Below are 18,879 nucleotides of genomic sequence, written 5' to 3'. Positions count from 1 at the left end.
TACAAAACTCCTCGTAGCGACGCGATGTCCTGCAGGAGAACTTCAACCAGCATCTGAGCACACGGCTCGACAGAATCGCGAATGCAGAACTCTACGACCACCAACCCAGGAGACGTCACAGAACTGCAACTGGACTGCAACTTCTTTTCCCCTTTCCCTCGGACTGGTAACATAATCTGGGCTTAATAATTATACTACGCTAAGCAAGACTGTTTATTTGATCAGTGTGTGTGTATAAGTTTGATATGTGTTGTGATATTGTGGCAACAAGTTATTTGAAAGTAATTGTTAGTTAGGCCCTTCATAGGCCTCCTTTGTAGGTCTCTCTGACTCTTGCATTATCTGATTAACATCTACACAGACACACGCATAGTCTCCACCTAATTAAACCTACCCCCATAAAGCAACCTCAGAAGAAGGGGGGGGGGGGGGCTCTTATCTTAGGGACCATTTTTAAAGCATGCTAATTTACATTCACACACACACACACTCACACACTTCCTTGTTAGTTAGTTTGATTGTTTAGTAATTTGTGTTTTTATACTCTATTATGTTCATAATAAATGTTCTTCTTTCACAAATGTTCTGTCATTAATATTGCATAAGTGAATCTTGCCAACTGTTACACTGTTAAGAACTCCATAGCCTTCATTGTTCATTATATAATCTTTAATGGTAAAATATTGAGATTTCTAATTGAACTAGATCTAAATGAGACTGATCTTAATCAATAAATTGGCTATCTTTTCCCTTCTATGAAGGGTGGTGCCCCGCGAGAACTTAAACCAATTAAAGTTATGATTTAATATTAATATTTTAAATATTAATGTTTTACATTTTATTTTGATAACCAAATTTATTGAGTGCCTAAAGGCACACCATTCTATGGTAACACTTTTTACGTACTATTGCACAACAGGTCTTTTGAATTTGCACCAACTTCCGTCAGGAATTCTCGAAGGAGGCGATGTTTATGTGATGACGATGCCCTGAGAAAGTTGATAAGCCTCATCACAGTATTCATAACCTCTGCATACTGTTCTGAAAGAGGAGAGCACAGAATGCTGCGGGCAGGAACCCAGGAACGCTCTTACGGTGCATAGTCTTCCCAGTTCACCAGGTACTGAAAGAATCTCCCACAGTGTCTTGGCCTAATGAGACGGAGGACGTTGTAGACGGTTCGCCCTCGATAACTTGGGGGGGGGGGGGGGTTGCGTAGCGCAGTCTCCATCTCCTTGTTCATTCGTTCAGTTTGACCATTGGACTGAGGGTGAAACCCAGAGGACATGCAGATTGATACTTCCAGGAGCCTGCAAAATTCAGACCAGAAATTAGGGGTAAAGTGGGGCCAGCTCTCAGAGACATCATCCCTGGGGAGACCATGTAGACGAATAAAGGAGCATAATCTCAGCAGTTTCTGTGGCAGAAGATAGTTTGAGTAAGGGGATGAATTGGGCACACTTGGAAAAAGCATTCTACAAGAATGAGGACGACTGGGTTACCGTCAGAAGGACATGTACAGTGGTGCAGCTTCTGCAGTTTAAACCGAGTGGTTTTCTTAGAGCTACAAGAGGAAACTGATAAAAACCTGAGCGCTGAACAGGGAAACCACAGTTGTCAGCTGCTTCTCTTTTCCTGTCAGCATTCGCTTTCACTTTAACAACAAACTATCTATTTAATGTGAATTGATGATTACATTTAATTCACAAAATCATAGTCACCTCTGCCAAGGAAGTTATGTTGGTTTGTTAGTTTGTTAGTAAGCAGAATTACACAAAAACTACAAAACACATTTCCACTTAAATGTTTAAAAGGGCCAGTTATAAGTTCTAGTAGTTGATGTGTAGCATTTTGTAAAGATCTTTTTGAAATGAAAATAAGTGAAAATGTGTCGAAGACAATTAAAACCCTGACAGTTGGAAAACAATAATTTCAAAAGAGTGAAGTATTTTGCTTAACACTTAATTTTTCACGTGTTTTTTCTGTGGCTGTGCATCAGTTCAGTCTGCGGGATGAAAACAGTTGAACAGCGATGACAGTAAACTGATGATGTTGTTGCATCTGCTTGTCTAAATCAGGAAATTGAACTTCCTGTCAACAGACACACACACAGACGCACACACAGCGCAAACCCAGAAGTAAAAGAAAAATGCCTGGTTTACAGGGACAAGTGATCGAGAGGACTTTCACTCTTCAGCTGTAAAGGTAACTGTACAACTTATTGAAATCAATTACCCTTGATATTGATATACACTTTTTATCCATTAACTGCTGAGATATGTCGGAGTTTGATTTTATATCGACAGGAGCCACAATGCAATGTGGGGAATTTGTCGCTTGATGTGTTTTTAAAACTATGATCAAACGACTGTTTCACAAAGGGTTAGTTAAACCTAGTGATAGATGATTTATATCCTTAACTGAGTTTTGTTTATGCTTATGTGCTCCTCTGCCTTGTCGAGCTACAGCAGAACATGGTGAGCTGTTCTGTGACACATCATGGAAATCCCCACAAATCTTCATTTAGCATTTCCCAAGCATCATTTAGTGTCACAGTGGGACTTCTACTCAATACAAACTTTGCTGAAATAAGTTATACTTCATCGTATATACACAAAAGTTAACTTGTCACCAAAAATAAAAAGACAATGGTTGTCATGCTGTAGAGTATTTATGGCCTAATTACTAACTTATTATGCATTTATATCTAATTACAGTTTTACATTTAATGGTCTAAAGACAATTTGTTTTATATTTAACCATTTGTTTTCATTGAAATAAAAGTATATCAAACAAATGTTCAATGTGGTGCCTATATATAAGATACATTTATCTTCTTATAACAGCATATTTCCAAATATATACGGATGATGTTTTTTCTATATTATTAAAGATATATTTTATATAAAACTTCTGTGAGTATTTATGTTAACGCATTTGCTGTTGTTAATTTGAAGCCAAAAGACTGGTTCAAAATGACAAATAAATGTATCTGTATTAAGAGTATTTAACATAAAGCAATGGCTCAAGAGCAATGATATGGAAAATATGGGGTTTTAACATTTGTCAAGATAATCTGAAAACTTAATTTTCATTTTATACTGTTTAATTCAATTCAATGCCACTGGAGCAGCTTACGAGATGATCTGAGAGGAGCTGACAAACCCACTTAGTCAGGTTCTTATGATGTATCATTATTATTTATTCTATTAAATTTATCTGTACTAAAAATGTATTGTTGATTATATATATATATAACACTATCTTAACAATTTTATATTGTTGTTTTTGCTATTATTGAATGTTTGTTTAAATTTGAATCCATATTTAACATTCTATGCTTTCTTGATCACCTAAAACGCATTTTCCGTTGCCTCTGATTTGTTTGAAAGCTGCTATTTAAATAAAGATTAATAATACTTCCTCTTGTTGGTGCTTTTGTTGCTGTCAACATCAGGAGTAACCATGGATCTCAGTGAGGAGGAGTCAGCTCCTCTGGTGAACAGAGACCGCGGAGGCAGCCACAAGTCCAGTACGAGCACTGGGCCCAGTTTACACGTGCACCTCTACTTCTTCCCTGCAACAAAGGAGGCAACAACAATACACATTTCCTCTGACCAAGTCTCTGCTGAGCATGTCTGCATCCAAGCAGGAAAGAAATGTGGTACGGTTATCATAATGGAGAATCATGACTTTGACCGTGTGAAAGATAAACTGCGAATTCTACGTCTTTTCATTTTTTACATTCCTTTCATTTCTGCTCATTCAGTTTTGATTCAGATTGATAAATTTGGATTTGACTCTGGCTGGGTATGAAGAATAGAAAAAACTACAATCATGAAAGTCCATGAGCGTAGACGCTACAAACCACTGTTGGTTGGTCCTCTATCTATGACCTGATGTTGGTCACTGCTTGGAGACAGGAGGGAGTGTGTGTGGAGTTAGACAGGCTCTAATCTCATAATTTATTGTAAGTCGCTTTGGCTAAAAGCGTCAGCTCAATGAAATGTAATGTAATAATGGCATTGTGCAGATGTAACGTGTGAGGATGGTCAAAAAATCTTCAACAGAGCCCATTACCGACACTAGGCCAGAGATGAGACGCTGATTTTAATGTCCTTCTCCAGGAATCCTACCAGTGTACCTGGGTCTTTTTGGGTTGGCGTCATCTGACTTCTCATTTTGGTATCCTCCATCGCACATGTTCAACACAGATGAAAAGCTGCAGGTCCACTTCAGAGTCAGGTAGGATGAAAACTCCCTGAGGAATCAAACAGTCACTCATTTACTTCAGAAAACTACACATTAACGTCAACGTATTACATAGAATCAAATGATTCATAGTTTTAACTGGAAATAAATAAAATTCTTTAAACAAGTGTTGAAAATCATTCGGGTAAATTCTGCCAACTAAGCACATGTGAGAACATAGCTAAGGATAGCGTGCAACAATCTTCATTAATAAAGGATAGCGTTAACAAATCCATTCATTACCGAAGTCACAATAAAGTGTTTAGTGTGTAGCACAAACAGAGGTCAAAGGCAAAATCCCACAATTTCCTTTCTATCTTTACTCCTCTTACAAAACTAAATCTACAGCAATAGAACTGGAAATTATGTATTTTTGTTTCAAACCAGTGTGCAGACGTATACCCTCACAAACTGCATGGGAAACAGGGACCTTGTGAATTCTTAGCGTTAAACGTTGTCTCCATAAGATGATGAAGGATGGATTTATTTTTGGTTTGCAGATTTTTCTTTGGAAACTGGTTTGGTAAAGGACCAAGAAAATCGTACCGCTACGATCTGAGCAGAGACAGCTGCACTCCGGTGCTCGACTGCAGTGTCATTGACTATCTCTTCGCTCAGGTAAAGCAGAACATGTGTAAATGATCAAAATTCTATTTCATTCACTCAAAGACTAAATGCTGTTTTTATATTCTATTATGTTTGAATATAACTATAACTACACTTGAATCATTAACAGTGCACTTTTATGAGATATGAATTCTCAAAATATTATGACGCAGGAAGAAATTAATTTTTTATTTATATTGATCTGATATTATGTAAGTGTTGGAGAGATACAATTGTTAAAACTTAAGTTCATTCAAATTTTACAAGAAATGTCCACTGTAGTGGACAAGAGGACATTTTTGTTTCAATCTGAGAAAACGTAGGATAAGAATAACTCAAGTATATATTCCTTAGAAATGTTTTTTTGATTCAAATGTCCATCCCATCGATTTATCTTTTATAGAAAAAAAAAAATGTTGGGATCTATTTTCACATACTAATCTCTATTGGTCATAACTTTAGCACTGATTCTAAAAAATGTAATATTGCTGGGTGCTGGTAGTATGAAGTTTTTATTAGATCTGAGAAATTAAAAAACTGGGTGCAGGCACAATGACACAATTCGCTGCACATTGTACCATGTAACAAGACATTTGTTGAACTGATTGTCACTTTAAGAGGAAATGAAAGTGGTCTTTAATAAAGCACCAATCATTCCTGTTCCACGTTGAAATTATTTTATTCTGTGGATGTTATCAATATTTTTTTTTTGTGTTGTGCCAACTTCTAAAATGAATGCAGTATAAATATAGATGCAGGATATAAATTATTAATGTAAAAATGCAAACGGTTAATATTGCAGATTGTTGCCAGGTTTGCAGCCAGAAATAATTGCATGCATTAAATACAGTGTCACTATTCTATTTCGTCTCCCAGTTGCGAAGTGACTTCATTGCCAGTGAGGCAGGGGTTTCTCCTCCTCTGAGCACTCAGGAGGAATGTCTCGGCCTTGCAGTATTGGACCTATGGAGAATGGTTAAAGAGCGCCACCAGACTGTTAGAGAACTCTGCAAAACAGTCAGGTATCTATATTTGCACAACGTTTCATTTTTGGCCATTACATGAGCTGAATCCTTGTGGGATTTTCCATTCATGCATACAAGATATTCATATTTCAGCAGTTTTTGAACGGAGTTTTTGAGTCTGCAACCACAGCGCCACATCTTCTACTCTAACCTTTCAGCTACAAATCCTGCCTACCAAAGTCACATCGCCATGACATCCAGAGACGAAACCGCCTGGATCGTTATCGAATCCGAAACACCCTCAAGTGTTTCTTAAGGAAGCTTGGAAACTGCTCTGTGGACGCGTGCAGCTTGAAAGTCAAGTACCTGATTGAACTGGCTGGCATCGAGCCCTCTCTTGGGAGCGAAACCTTCAAAGTGGGTCCTGCCGCCTCCCAGGAAAAGCCAGCTTTCAGTCTGGTGCGGGTGACTGGGGAAAGTGGAATTCAAACCAGTGGAAGTTGCCATCCTGATAGTTCACTGGTAAGAACAAGATCATTCAGATGACACATATTCAAGCTTCAACAAGCGGCGACCTGGTTTGGTTATGCTACTCTCTGCAGTTTATTCTGGATTAATTAGATCTAGGTCAGGTTGTCTTGTAAAGCTCTTTTGGCCTCACATGTGTGATAACTTAACTTGACTTAAAATGTCAAGAGATTTAAATAAAGTACATTATTTCCAGGCAATTTTCATACTAAGGTCAAAACTTGGTTATAAACCTGGAGTATATCTTCTTTTTTAGGAGTGGCTGACCTTCTGTGATTTCCAAGAAATCATTGACATCAGTATAAAGAGGGTGTGTCAGGAGCAGCTTCCCCAAGACAGTAGGATGGTGACAATAACCCGCAAAGATGAGAGTCACTTGGTAAACGCCACATTCTTCATTTCCCTGTTAATTGTCAATGTTAATTTATTCATAATTTATTTATTTGTTGCAAAATATGCATTCCCACCACAGGAAGTCAAGTTCCAGGGTCTAAGGGAAGCACTTTCGTTTGCGTCACTTGTCGATGGCTACTTCAGACTGACCACGGACTCTAGCCACTACTTCTGCCAGGACATTGCTCCCCCAAGTATTCTGGAGGGTGTGAAAAACCATTGCCATGGCCCAATCACGTGAGTCATTGCAAGTCTGAACCCAATGGAAACATTAACCAGCGTCTGTTCTTAGATGTTTATTTCATATCTTGTTTGATCAGATCTGAGTTCGCAGTCAACAAATTGAAGAAATCTGGATTTAAAGGAGGTACATTCCTGGTCCGGCAGAGTCCGAAGAACTATGACAGCTTCTTCCTCACTGTGTGTGTTCAGGTAAAGGATCTGGTTGAGGGCGCATAACTTGACATATAGACATAGATAAAGACTGAATACTAGTTTGCTGGGAAGAGTTTAGTCTTTAAAACTATAGGCCTCTGTCTGCGAATTTATCTCTATGCAGATGATGCGCTCATGTCACCATCGAAATAAATGGTAACAACCTCGCCGGGTAAAGGTTGAGGGGTTGGGGCTTAAAAATAGTGAAACTTAGATGTTTGCAAAAATAAATCCATATCTCTCTTTGTCAAATTGTTCATGCAGAATGTATGTTTCTACAGACCCCACTTGGACTCGACTATAAAGACTGTCTCATCATTAAGAATGTGCAATTCAGTCTTCCTGGTGTCCAGAAATCATTTGGCAGCTTAAGAGAGATCACCAGTCATTACCAACACACCAAGCTGCTGCTGGCTGAAGTTCCTGTCAAGTTGGGCCGCTGCTGTCCACCCAGACCCAAAGGTTTGATTCCTAAATTAACCCATGAGTACCAGGATATCACTGAGCATATACTACAATACATTTAGAGAACAAAACACTTGATGACGCTATGGTGCACAACTGAAGCTATGTCCCTAACAGCCGCTGGTGGGTAAGGGTTAGGGTTAGGGTTTTTGGTATTGCCACAATGTGCTGGTTAAAACTGTCTTCAAAGAGTTATGAGGTGCTTTGTCGCAGTAACACCTAGGTGCATGGACTGTGATCATGTCTTATCCACTGTGAGCATACAGCATGTGCTAGATTATTTGCTCAATATAAACAGGCAAAGCGGGCAAAAGTCAAATCGACCTATATTAACATGCACTCCAGAATCACATTCAAAATTGTAATCATTGTGCATGTACACATCAGGTTATAGCCACCTCTTATATTCATGTTTTCTGAATATTAGTTGTGTTAATGTGGAAAAAAAACAGCATTCTGATGTAATCGTCTTATAAGCTTCTCGTGCAGGGGTGTGATCGCTCTGTTCATCTTTATTTGAAGTCAACAGTGAGTCAGCTAACAAACCAACAGAGAGATGACTAAACAAACTAAAGTCTAAATGATTAAGCATCTTTAATCTGATGATCTGCAATAACACATTAAACGCGACACCATTAAATGGTGTGTCTTTGGGGATTCAAAGGAAGAGAAGATAGCAAATTAATTGATCAAGTCTCATGAAAGTACTAACTACAAATTTCTAACTCTGATTTACAATTAAATTAATAACTACAACCAAAATGACCATAAATTAACCAATGAGTACCAGGATATCACTGAGCATATACTACAATACATTTAGAGAACAAAACACTTGATGACGCTATGGTGCACAACTGAAGCTATGTCCCTAACAGCTGCTGGTGGGTTAGGGTTAGGGTTAGGGTTTTTGGTATTGCCACAATGTGCTGGTTAAAACTGTCTTCAAAGAGTTATGAGGTGCTTTGTCGCAGTAACACCTAGGTGCATGGACTGTGATCATGTCTTATCCACTGTGAGCATACAGCATGTGCTAGATTATTTGCTCAATATAAACAGGCAAAGCGGGCAAAAGTCAAATCGACCTATATTAACATGCACTCCAGAATCACATTCAAAATTGTAATCATTGTGCATGTACACATCAGGTTATAGCCACCTCTTATATTCATGTTTTCTGAATATTAGTTCAGCATTCTGATGTAATCGTCTTATAAGCTTCTCGTGCAGGGGTGTGATCGCTCTGTTCATCTTTATTTGAAGTCAACAGTGAGTCAGCTAACAAACCAACAGAGAGATGACTAAACAAACTAAAGTCTAAATGATTAAGCATCTTTAATCTGATGATCTGCAATAACACATTAAACGCGACACCATTAAATGGTGTGTCTTTGGGCATTCAATACATTTGGTTAGCAGAACAAATATTGAACATTAATATTAACCTTTAATTGATTAAAATTACCTCGGGGAACCACCCTTCAAAGGAAGAGAAGATAGCAAATTAATTGATCAAGTCTCATGAAAGTACTAACTACAAATTTCGAACTCTGATTAACAATTAAATTAATAACTACAACCAAAATGACCATATAGATAGTTAGCTAAATGGAAGGATATAGAGTTCTTGACAGTGTAGAGCTTGACAATTCACACGTATGCAACATTAATGAAAACAACATTTGTGAAAGAAAAACATTTATTATGAGGACAATAAAGTGTAAAAACAAATTATTAAAGCTGTACTTACTATATAAATATGTGTATTCCTGTCTGTGTAAGCGAGTGTGCCTTCAAAATGGCGGCTGGCCACTATCAGGGCAATTTGTGTGGTCAAGCTTTGACTACACATGTAGGCCGAACTGTAGTTCACAAATTCCCGGTCCCAACACTGAACAGCATGAAAACTATAACTACAATATACGTCAATTTTTAAATCTACTTACTGATTTAAGTGTTTAAATGCATCTCATTTGCATGATTATATCTTTATCCTGATAACATTCGGACCTTGTGGTGATTTGACTGACTGGACCAAAATCCATCCTCAATGTGTCTCGGGGCCTTCACACCTGCGGTGAAACATTGCTTAAACCACCCAACACCTCAATGTCCTGCTTGGAGTGGACTATGTTCCTTCATGTTTCCATCTTGTGTCGACTAACTGACAGTTAATATGTACGCTGCCGTTTCCACAGAGCTCACAAATCTCATCATCATACGCAGCAGCAACTCTGTGGAAACTCAAGGCTCCCCGTCACCTGAGAGGAACAAATTCAATCACATCCAGTTCCACATAATCAAATACGAAGACCTAAAATGCGTGAGTTTACAGACACGACTCCAACTGTATCTACCATTAGGATTATTACGAATACTGTCATTGTGCTAAAACTGCTCCTACGACGAATGCAGTATTACTAAAATGAAAGGTAGGTAGTTTCTTTACGATGGAGGGAACGTAATTATGTTTTGTGTTCTACTATAAGGAGGTAAGCCTGGGACAGGGATCCTTCACGCGGATTTTTAAAGGCCACAAAACAGACATTCACGAGGGGGAAAAGCATGTGACAGAAGTCCTACTGAAAGAGCTTGATGGCGCTGACAAGAACAGCTGGGAGGTTTGTCTACTAAGATTTAAAAGCACAGACAATATGAATGCTTTTGTCAGTTATTCTCACTGATTAACCAGTTGTGTACTTGTCCTTTCTCTCTCGCAGTCATTCTTTGAAGCTGCCAGCTTGATGAGTCAGATTTCACACAAACACATCCTCCACGTTTATGGCATCAGTGTTCATGGAGTAAAAAGTATGTTTAATCCAAACTGCAGGTTCCTCTTCTGTATGACTATCACTTCAATTGCAGATTGTTTGCCTATATGCGTTTGTGACCTGTATATAAAGATTGTCCACATGACTGTTCCCCTAAAGTGAAGCCAAAGTGCCTTGATTGGCGGGACCTCGATACTTTAACTCGCCCCTGGTGGCTACTGCTCAGACTCTTGCTCCAAAGATGGCGACATTCCTAGTTTGGATATTTTGGCCTCATTTATGGATAGTGGGAGGAGGCGGAGACATCCATCTTTATATTCAGTCTGTTTTTTTCTCTCCATATAGATGAAAATGAGGTTCTGCTATCCATCATTTACATGTTCTGTTCCTGTAAATTGTGTACACTCCAAAAAGAACGAGATACTGAATGAAAAAATGAATTCTTATTTAACCCCCCCAAAAAAAATCAAGGCTACCTCAATTGACCCCAGCTCAGTCCCTGCAATGTGGGTGAGTTATTCCGAGTCTGTGCTTGCTTTTGAAGAACAGCTGTTGAAACAAACCTCCTTGTGCCTCGCAGACATCATGGTGCAGGAGTTTGTCAAGCACGGGGCCCTTGACCTTTACTTGAAGAGAGGGAGATCTGTGTCAGTGAGCTGGAAACTCGACGTGGCCAAACAGCTCGCATCTGCCCTCAACTTTCTGGTGAGAGACTTTCTGATGTGGTCACACAAGTAACGACTGCATCACGATCCACAGCATCTATCTATCTATCTATTGTAGTGGCAATTTTATGTGAATCAAGCACAGCACTTGTCTTTCGGTAAATTTGATCCAACATCTGACTATGGACTCAAAGCACAATCACCAGAAGGACATGCACAATGAGTATAGAACAGAGGAGAAATCGGTATACTTATAACTCATAGCCCCCTCCCACAAGGGAAAAGAAGGTATCTTTTACCTTCTTCGATGTTTCATCAGGGTGGGCGACATCCTGGCTTCATTTCTGGTCAAGACCCCTGGAGTGAACCATTTGCTCAGAGACACCATAAAGTTTCAGGGTTCAAGAAGCCATAAAGTTAAATTCCCGGAGCAATAATCGTAAACCTTAAGTTAACCCCTCTAAAATGAACAACCTTGTAAATCTTCTACATACACGTCTGTTCACCAATCATCATTACACAAATGTATTATCTATCACAATGAGCAGACAGTAACATGCAAGTTTTCCACAGGAAGAGAAAAACATTGTTCATGGAAACATATGTGCTAAAAACCTGCTGCTGGCCAGAGAGGGCGACCCGTCACAGGGCTCCTCCCCTTTCATCAAGCTGAGTGACCCGGGCATCATGCTGGGCAAAGATGGTAAAACAAGACAGTTCTATAATCTCAACGTTCACATGCCCAATGAACTTTCAAATGTAATACGGTTGATAAAGTGGTGACGTTGTTGTCCAACATTAATTATCCATAAAGAAGATTTATCCGTGACAAAAACGTAACTATATAAATAATCATGATTAAGTATTCTTTACTCTTTTGATACTATGATAATCAGTGCCTTTGCATTAACACATTTCTGTGTGTTCAGTTATCCTGGACCGGATCCCATGGGTGGCCCCTGAGGTGCTGGAGAGCCCAGACAACCTGACGCAGGAGTGTGATAAGTGGAGCTTTGGTGCCACTGTGTGGGAAATCTTCAACAATGGGACCGCTCCCCTGCGAGGCTGGGACCTGGAACAGGTACGTCCACTTCTCTCCTGATGAGTCGAGCAAAATGCACATTGAATGCTGCTCTTGTAGCAAGTTGGATGTGCTGCACATCCAATAAGAATTTGATAAAGTAATAATACAATTACATTGAAGAAAATAAGAATAAAGAGACGAGAATATACCTATTCCAGTCATTAATGCGTGTGACCGCTGTGTTTTCTGTAGAAGCGTCAGTTTTATGATGGGTTCCAGCAGCTGCCACCTTCCCAGTGGACGGAGCTGGCGGATCTGATCAGTCAGTGCATGTCTTACCAGGCGGACTACAGACCTTCCTGTCGCAGTATTATCCGTCAACTCAACAGTCTGATCACTTCAGGTAATGATGTGCATACATAACTACCTCACATTCACATTTGATACGGAGCTAGAGACGAAGCAGTTCATCAGTGTTGCTACTGATCCAACAGGAGGAAAAATACAATTTTAAAGTTGACAGGCAAAGTTGTCAACAGTTTGCCTCCTTCTTTTTCATTTTAACTTGTAAAGCACCTTACAACTGTTTTGAAAGCAATATTAATAATAAGCATCATGCATCAATGATGAGCAGCAGCCACCCACTAATAAGTGCACAGTAAACGAATACGAATAATGTGGAACACCAAATTGCAAACTCATGGATATCAGTCCCGTAAATATGTCTAATTTATTAATTTAGAAACATTAATTATTACCTGTGAAATTGGTGGGTGCTTCCCCCCACCACCCCATCCCCAGTGACCAGTGATTCTTGTTTCCTGGCAGATTATGTGATTTTGCGCGCCACTGAGCCTGTCACACAGAGCCCACTGCGGAGAGCCCTCAGCACTCAACATGACCAGACCCTGTTTGAGGAAAGACACCTACGCTACATCACCCCTCTGGGAAAGGTAAGCATGAGACACCAGAGCAGCCACAGGACCATATCTCTATGCAATGTTACACATCAAGATCATATGGTTCATACTTCATTTCTGGGTATGACAAACAAATGCGTGACTCAAAACCTTTCCAGGGAAACTTCGGCAGTGTTGAGCTCTGTCGTTACGACCCGCTGGGTGACAACACGGGCGAGCTGGTCGCTGTGAAAAAGCTGCAGCCCAACCAGCAGTCGACTCAGGAGGACTTCCAGAAGGAAGTCAAAACCCTCAGCGTGCTGCACTGCGACTACATCGTCAAATACAGAGGAGTCTGCTACAGTATGGGTAATGAAATCACGCAACATAAACACACAATCCTTTTCAAAACGAGAAACTAGATCAACAGCTTTTTGCCGTTCGCTGCTGAGAACATGCATACTGTGAAATCTCAGTCCATTTCAACAATTCCACTTATTTTTATGACAAACTCGTAGTGGCACACATCTATCTGTTTGAGGTGTAGTTATGATTTGGAGTTACTATATTCAGAAGCTTTGCAGAACCATGGGGAGACCATAGACTCTCTTTATCCAGAAATCAAGCTAAAAGGATCCTGGATGCGAGCGTAGCCATCTTGCATATTCAGAGCCAGAGTCTACACAGTAGTGATCGAAGGATGGAGCCACGTTATCAAAAAACCATCGATACACCGACTCGACGAATCACCAGTCAGTTTGAGCTGTAAATAACGATATTTAACCTCAAATTAATGATCTAATACAAAATGTACTAGTAAACTAAAAACTTGAGCAAACACCAGTATGATAAGAACTACCTTTTGTGAGAGAAACCATCTTGAAGAAAATATTTATATTTTCTATTTGGTCCATGTCCCCTCCACAGACCTGGATTAATGACTTGTACTGCAGTATGCTTTTGGGTAGCGGTCATGTCGTCCATCTTTAAATACAGTCAAAGATGGAGATTTATTATGAATAATTTCAATTGATTCCCATGTTTTCCCTCCTATGGCAGCATATGAAAGCTGTAATGTTGATGTGACTTCAAAGTGCTTGTTTGGATCAATACCAGAAACTCTTAGGATTTACAGTGGAAGATTTAGCTCAAACTGACAGGACAGCCTTGTCAGATCTTGTGCATAATTACTTTAATGTTTAATACTTATGTTCACAGGTCGCCTCAGTATGAGCTTGGTGATGGAGTACCTGCCGTACGGCAGCCTTATTGGCTACTTGGAGAATAACCAACATAAAGTCAATACTAGGCGGAAGCTGCTCTTTGCTTCGCAGATATGTAAGGTAAGAGTCAGCGACCTGTAGATCAGACATTAATCTGTATATTAAGATTGACGATATGACAGCTCCACAAAAGTGAAGCCAGTGTCTTGATCACCCCCTGGTGGCCGGCTGCAGGATAGATCATAAACCCATCATAGACTCTTGCTCCAAATGACTTCATCGGTGCAAGAGCATTTGTATTACAGTCAAAACTTTCAAAGCAACAGTGAAAGAACATAAAATTAAAGCATGCTGCAAATTTTTTAATGTTCAATGCAAAACTAAGACTCATCTTAGCATCTTACTTGTGGTTTCACAGATCAAATTCACTTTCACGGATTAAACAATGTCGAGGACAAAAAGAGATGTTTGTTTCAATTTCTTCCGTTTCATTATTTCCCCAGGGGATGGAGTACCTGCAGACGCTGCGTTACGTTCACAGAGACCTTGCAGCCAGAAATATCCTCGTGGCCAGTGAGACGCTGGTGAAAATCGCTGATTTTGGGCTGACCAAGATTATTCCTTCTGACAAGGAGTACTATCGCGTCAAACAGCTTGGCGAGAGCCCCATCTTCTGGTAGATCTTTTTTAATTAAATGTTTTGAAACTATGTTTTTGAATCAGAAGTAATAAAGTAGAAATATATCAAATTATGCAGGTTTTTGTTTTAAACCTGCTGTGAAATATCTATCAGCAGCTCAGTGGAAAAGTTTGAGGAAGCCTACTCTGTGTTTGAAGTGGAGACGAGACAACTTGGCTGGTAGTTTCCAGTCTTTGTGCTACGCTAAGCTAACTGATTTTTTTTTTTTTATATTTAACAGAGATGCCAGAGAGCATCAATATAAGAAATCGAGAAAGAGAAAACATAGGTTTTTGGAAATATTTTAAAAAGACAAATGAAAGTTATAACATTAAAACCGGATCAGGCCTTTAAGATCATTCTGTAGGTTAGCTTTCATATCTTTAAATTGAAGATTACATTTGGGTTCAGGAAACTTGAATGGTCTAACACTGCTGATCAAATGCAGGTACGCTCCAGAGTCCATCAATGAGTCCAAATTCTCACACAAATCAGACGTCTGGAGTTTTGGAGTCGTTCTTCACGAGCTTTTCTACAACTGCAACATGAACTGCAACCCGAAAAGAGTAAGACACATGCCGATAATTCAACAGTTAACTCAAATCCCTACTCCTTACTATCTTTACCTATTTAAAAACCTGTGCCACTATTTCAGCTGTACATGCAGGAGATCGGACACAACGTGCAAGGTCCATCCATTTCAATGCATGTGGAGAATATTCTAAAGAGTGACTGGAGGTTACCGGCTCCTCCCCACTGCCCACCCAAGGTATGTTGACTCTGCTGTATGGTTTATTAGGTAAAATGCAGATTTTTTCCCCCCGAAAACCCTCATTGTCATGACTGGTGATACCAGCACAGGCAGGGAAGATCCAAGAACAGATGCACAGGCAGGCTGGTGAAGTTAGAGGACCAAGCTTATAGGCTGAAACTTGAGCAAGCAGGCAACAGACAAAAGCAAGCATGGTGGTGGCAATCAAAGGTCAGAAGAAAAATATAAGGAGACAAATTATTATCTGGCAGCAAACTGGGGAGAAAGTGTATAACTACAGGGGAGGGAAATGAAAGACAATATTTTAGTTGTGTTTACAAATAATCTTTGAGTCTAATAATCAGTTGGGTCTACAAATAGTTTTTAAGTTAGGTGCACTTGACTCTTTCAGTAATTTCAGATTAAACTATTTATAAGTATTTTTTTATAAACTCAAATGAATTATGTACATTCAGCTCAATATTATGGTTTAGTTATACATATTTATAGGGCAACAGGTGGATGTGTGAACAGGATGAAAGTCCGAGGACCTCTGGTGGGCGAGAAGAATAAAGCAGGAGACAGAGTGGTCAATATAAACATAATCCATGATGTATAAGCTTTGATGATCATTTTACTGTCTGTCAGTGAGACCACAGAGGAGATGATTGTAGAAATTACTTCTTGGATGTCTTTCTGCTGCTGTAAAATTGCAAATTTCCCCATTTCGGGACTGATAAAGGATTTCTTAATCTTAAATAAGGACCATGTGACACCTGCCGGAAATATTAGTTTTCCTAAACGTTTTCTTTTTTTAACGGATAATCTTTATCACCGTGGACCCATCTGTCACAATCAGCAAAATCACATTTCAGATTCTTCTCTGTGTACCACCAGGTGTACAGTTTGATGAAGGAGTGCTGGGCGTACAACTTCGACGAGCGGCCATGTTTCTACAGCCTGGGAAACCAGATTGAAATCATCATGCAGGATGACAGAGAGAACCCTAAAGGCTGAGAAGGAGCCGCTTCGCACCTCACAGCAATGCTCAGTATCAAATGACAAAGTGTCCTTCATTGCTGTGGAAATTCATTTTTTTTAATGCAACATTTCCTGGTCCGATAACAAACAAGCTGCTGAGGAAAAAGCATCATGAATTCCAAACTGTTGCATAGTAGGTACCGAGACATTAACATTTCTATTGCGTGTTTCTTAGTTTTGGAGGAGTCGTTTGTTATGGTCTGTTGTTGAGATGCTGAGCAAGGCAAAGCTTTGACCAGTCACTGCTCGGCCTCTTGACCGACACATCAGCAAAGTAAAAGTTACAACTTATTATGCTACATTTCATTATATTTTCTTACAATTGAGTTAATAAAAATATCCCCGCAATGCCAGATGCAGATTTCTTCATCAGACTCACAACTAATTTTGAACAACGAATGATATTTACCTGGATCTCTCACATCGGGATTGTGCCAATATAAAATGTGACACATAGGGTCACAGTGGCAAACATTTGTATGAAAGACAAGATGTATGACTTTCTTATTCAGCTGTGGCCAAAGGTTTCGTTCTTACCCAAGTGAAGAACATTTCATATTATTTTAGCAGTGTCTCTAAAGGCTGTAGTTCAGGTAAGGTTCATACATCATATAGCTAGAGGGAAATCTAGAGAGACCATCTCAAATAATAATTACACCAAGTTTGGTGAAAATCTGTCCTACACTGGGTCACAGTTCTATCAACCAGCTGTAGAAAAGACAAAATGATTTATGTGAATTAAAATCTCTTTTGATAAAAATTTTAAGAATTGTGATCGGAAATTCTAGACAGTCTCACATCTGCCGTTGGAGCATCAGGGATGTACATATATAATAAATTATGAAATCAACAAACTGTCATTTACCCAGCGATCTTAACATTAACATTGTCTCTCCTAATATTGCTCCAGGTGCATATTCCACAAATTTGGCAGTGAAATCACAACAAAATTTCAAAATTTGCCTTTCTCCCATGGCTGCTGTGGAATTTCTATCAATCCAAAAAAGAAATGCTTGTCCTCCGCATTTGTCAGGGACATCCAGCAGCATGGGGAAATGTCGACAGTGTTTATGGTAGAGAAAGTCTTGAATATGAAGACGAAGAGAGCTGAAGTTGTCCACTTTGGCAGGGGAAGTGTTCGGTTGGCATTTTGGCCAGGAGTATACATACTGGTTGTTTGTGGCTGGTTTTCTTACTTCGTTGTCCTCCTCTCTCACCTTTTTGTCGATGTTGATGGTGACTCGATAGTTAAAATCTTTACAGAGTTGAAGGAACAATAGACCAAGAGATACTGCCAGCACTAATGTTCTTACTCTGATATTTGTCCTCCTTGAGACTCTGCAGTAACAAAACAAAAGGGTTCTTATTAAAAGATCCCAGTCAACACTGTTTATGTCAGCTAGAATAGTCTGTGATGAACAAATAAAATGTCATAATAAAGGTTTGTTTCTTCACAAGAATCGATGCTGTATTGCTTTTCAAAGCCAACTTTTAAATTGTGCTGTGTAGGCCATGTTTATTTAGCCACCCAGCAGTAACATTAATTTTGTTCAAATACAGAAATTGCTAAACAGCTCATGCTTGCTCTCTTATGCGGTGGACCCACACGTTTCACGCATTCCATTATACCTCTGGGCTTAGCCGGGGAATATGACGTCAAAATCAAATAACTGGAGCTGGTAGAGACAAAAAGATAATTCGAACCATGCTGGAGAGGATCCTCAGTCAAAAGCACAACTGAATGCAACACTATGTCTCGTTTTCCTGGGGATAACGGTGCATATTTTCAAATGAGAGCAGTAAAGTAGTTCAGTTTACAGTTATTAAACTGAGCATAATTCCAACTATCCTTAAAATATACACTCTCTCACTCTGTTAGTTAACTACATTTCAAACTCTTTCCACTTTAAAATAGGGAAATTACACTTCACTCTAATGCTCTGCAGCATTCATGCGATATCCTTCACCAGAAATCTTTTAATCTGAATCAAAGTGATGGACTGAGAGAGGGACAAAAACGTCACACTATTTTATTATTAGGGCCCGAGCACTGACAGACAGTGAGGCCCTATTGAAATTGTAATGATTATTATTATTTTGCAGGCAAATTAATTTAATTTAATTTAATTTTTTTTTTTAATTATATTAAATTAATTTAAATTAAATAAAAATTAAAAATTAAA

At 39.2% G+C, this 18,879-nt stretch overlaps 1 protein-coding gene across 1 annotated transcript; it reads left to right on the top strand.

Annotated features, from left to right (window-relative positions):
• Positions 1-2,057: 2,057 nt before the first annotated feature.
• Positions 2,058-18,156, top strand: jak3 (Janus kinase 3 (a protein tyrosine kinase, leukocyte)). The gene is made up of 24 exons (XM_053429978.1): positions 2,058-2,205; positions 3,458-3,664; positions 4,128-4,245; positions 4,752-4,869; positions 5,734-5,879; positions 6,041-6,344; positions 6,607-6,729; positions 6,823-6,980; positions 7,064-7,175; positions 7,460-7,640; positions 9,842-9,966; positions 10,133-10,264; positions 10,364-10,451; positions 10,995-11,119; positions 11,653-11,782; positions 12,009-12,160; positions 12,356-12,506; positions 12,932-13,056; positions 13,182-13,371; positions 14,221-14,345; positions 14,729-14,901; positions 15,353-15,470; positions 15,560-15,673; positions 16,553-18,156. The coding sequence occupies exons 2-24, from the start codon at positions 3,466-3,468 to the stop codon at positions 16,670-16,672; spliced, it is 3,327 nt and encodes a 1,108-aa protein (XP_053285953.1). The 5' UTR covers positions 2,058-2,205; positions 3,458-3,465; the 3' UTR covers positions 16,673-18,156.
• Positions 18,157-18,879: the final 723 nt, after the last annotated feature.

Source organism: Pleuronectes platessa, chromosome 9 (genome assembly GCF_947347685.1).
Source record: "Pleuronectes platessa chromosome 9, fPlePla1.1, whole genome shotgun sequence".
NCBI classification, from domain to species: domain Eukaryota; kingdom Metazoa; phylum Chordata; class Actinopteri; order Pleuronectiformes; family Pleuronectidae; genus Pleuronectes; species Pleuronectes platessa.
Note: the sequence above shows the minus strand (reverse complement) of the source record. Positions and strands in the feature narration are given on the sequence as shown.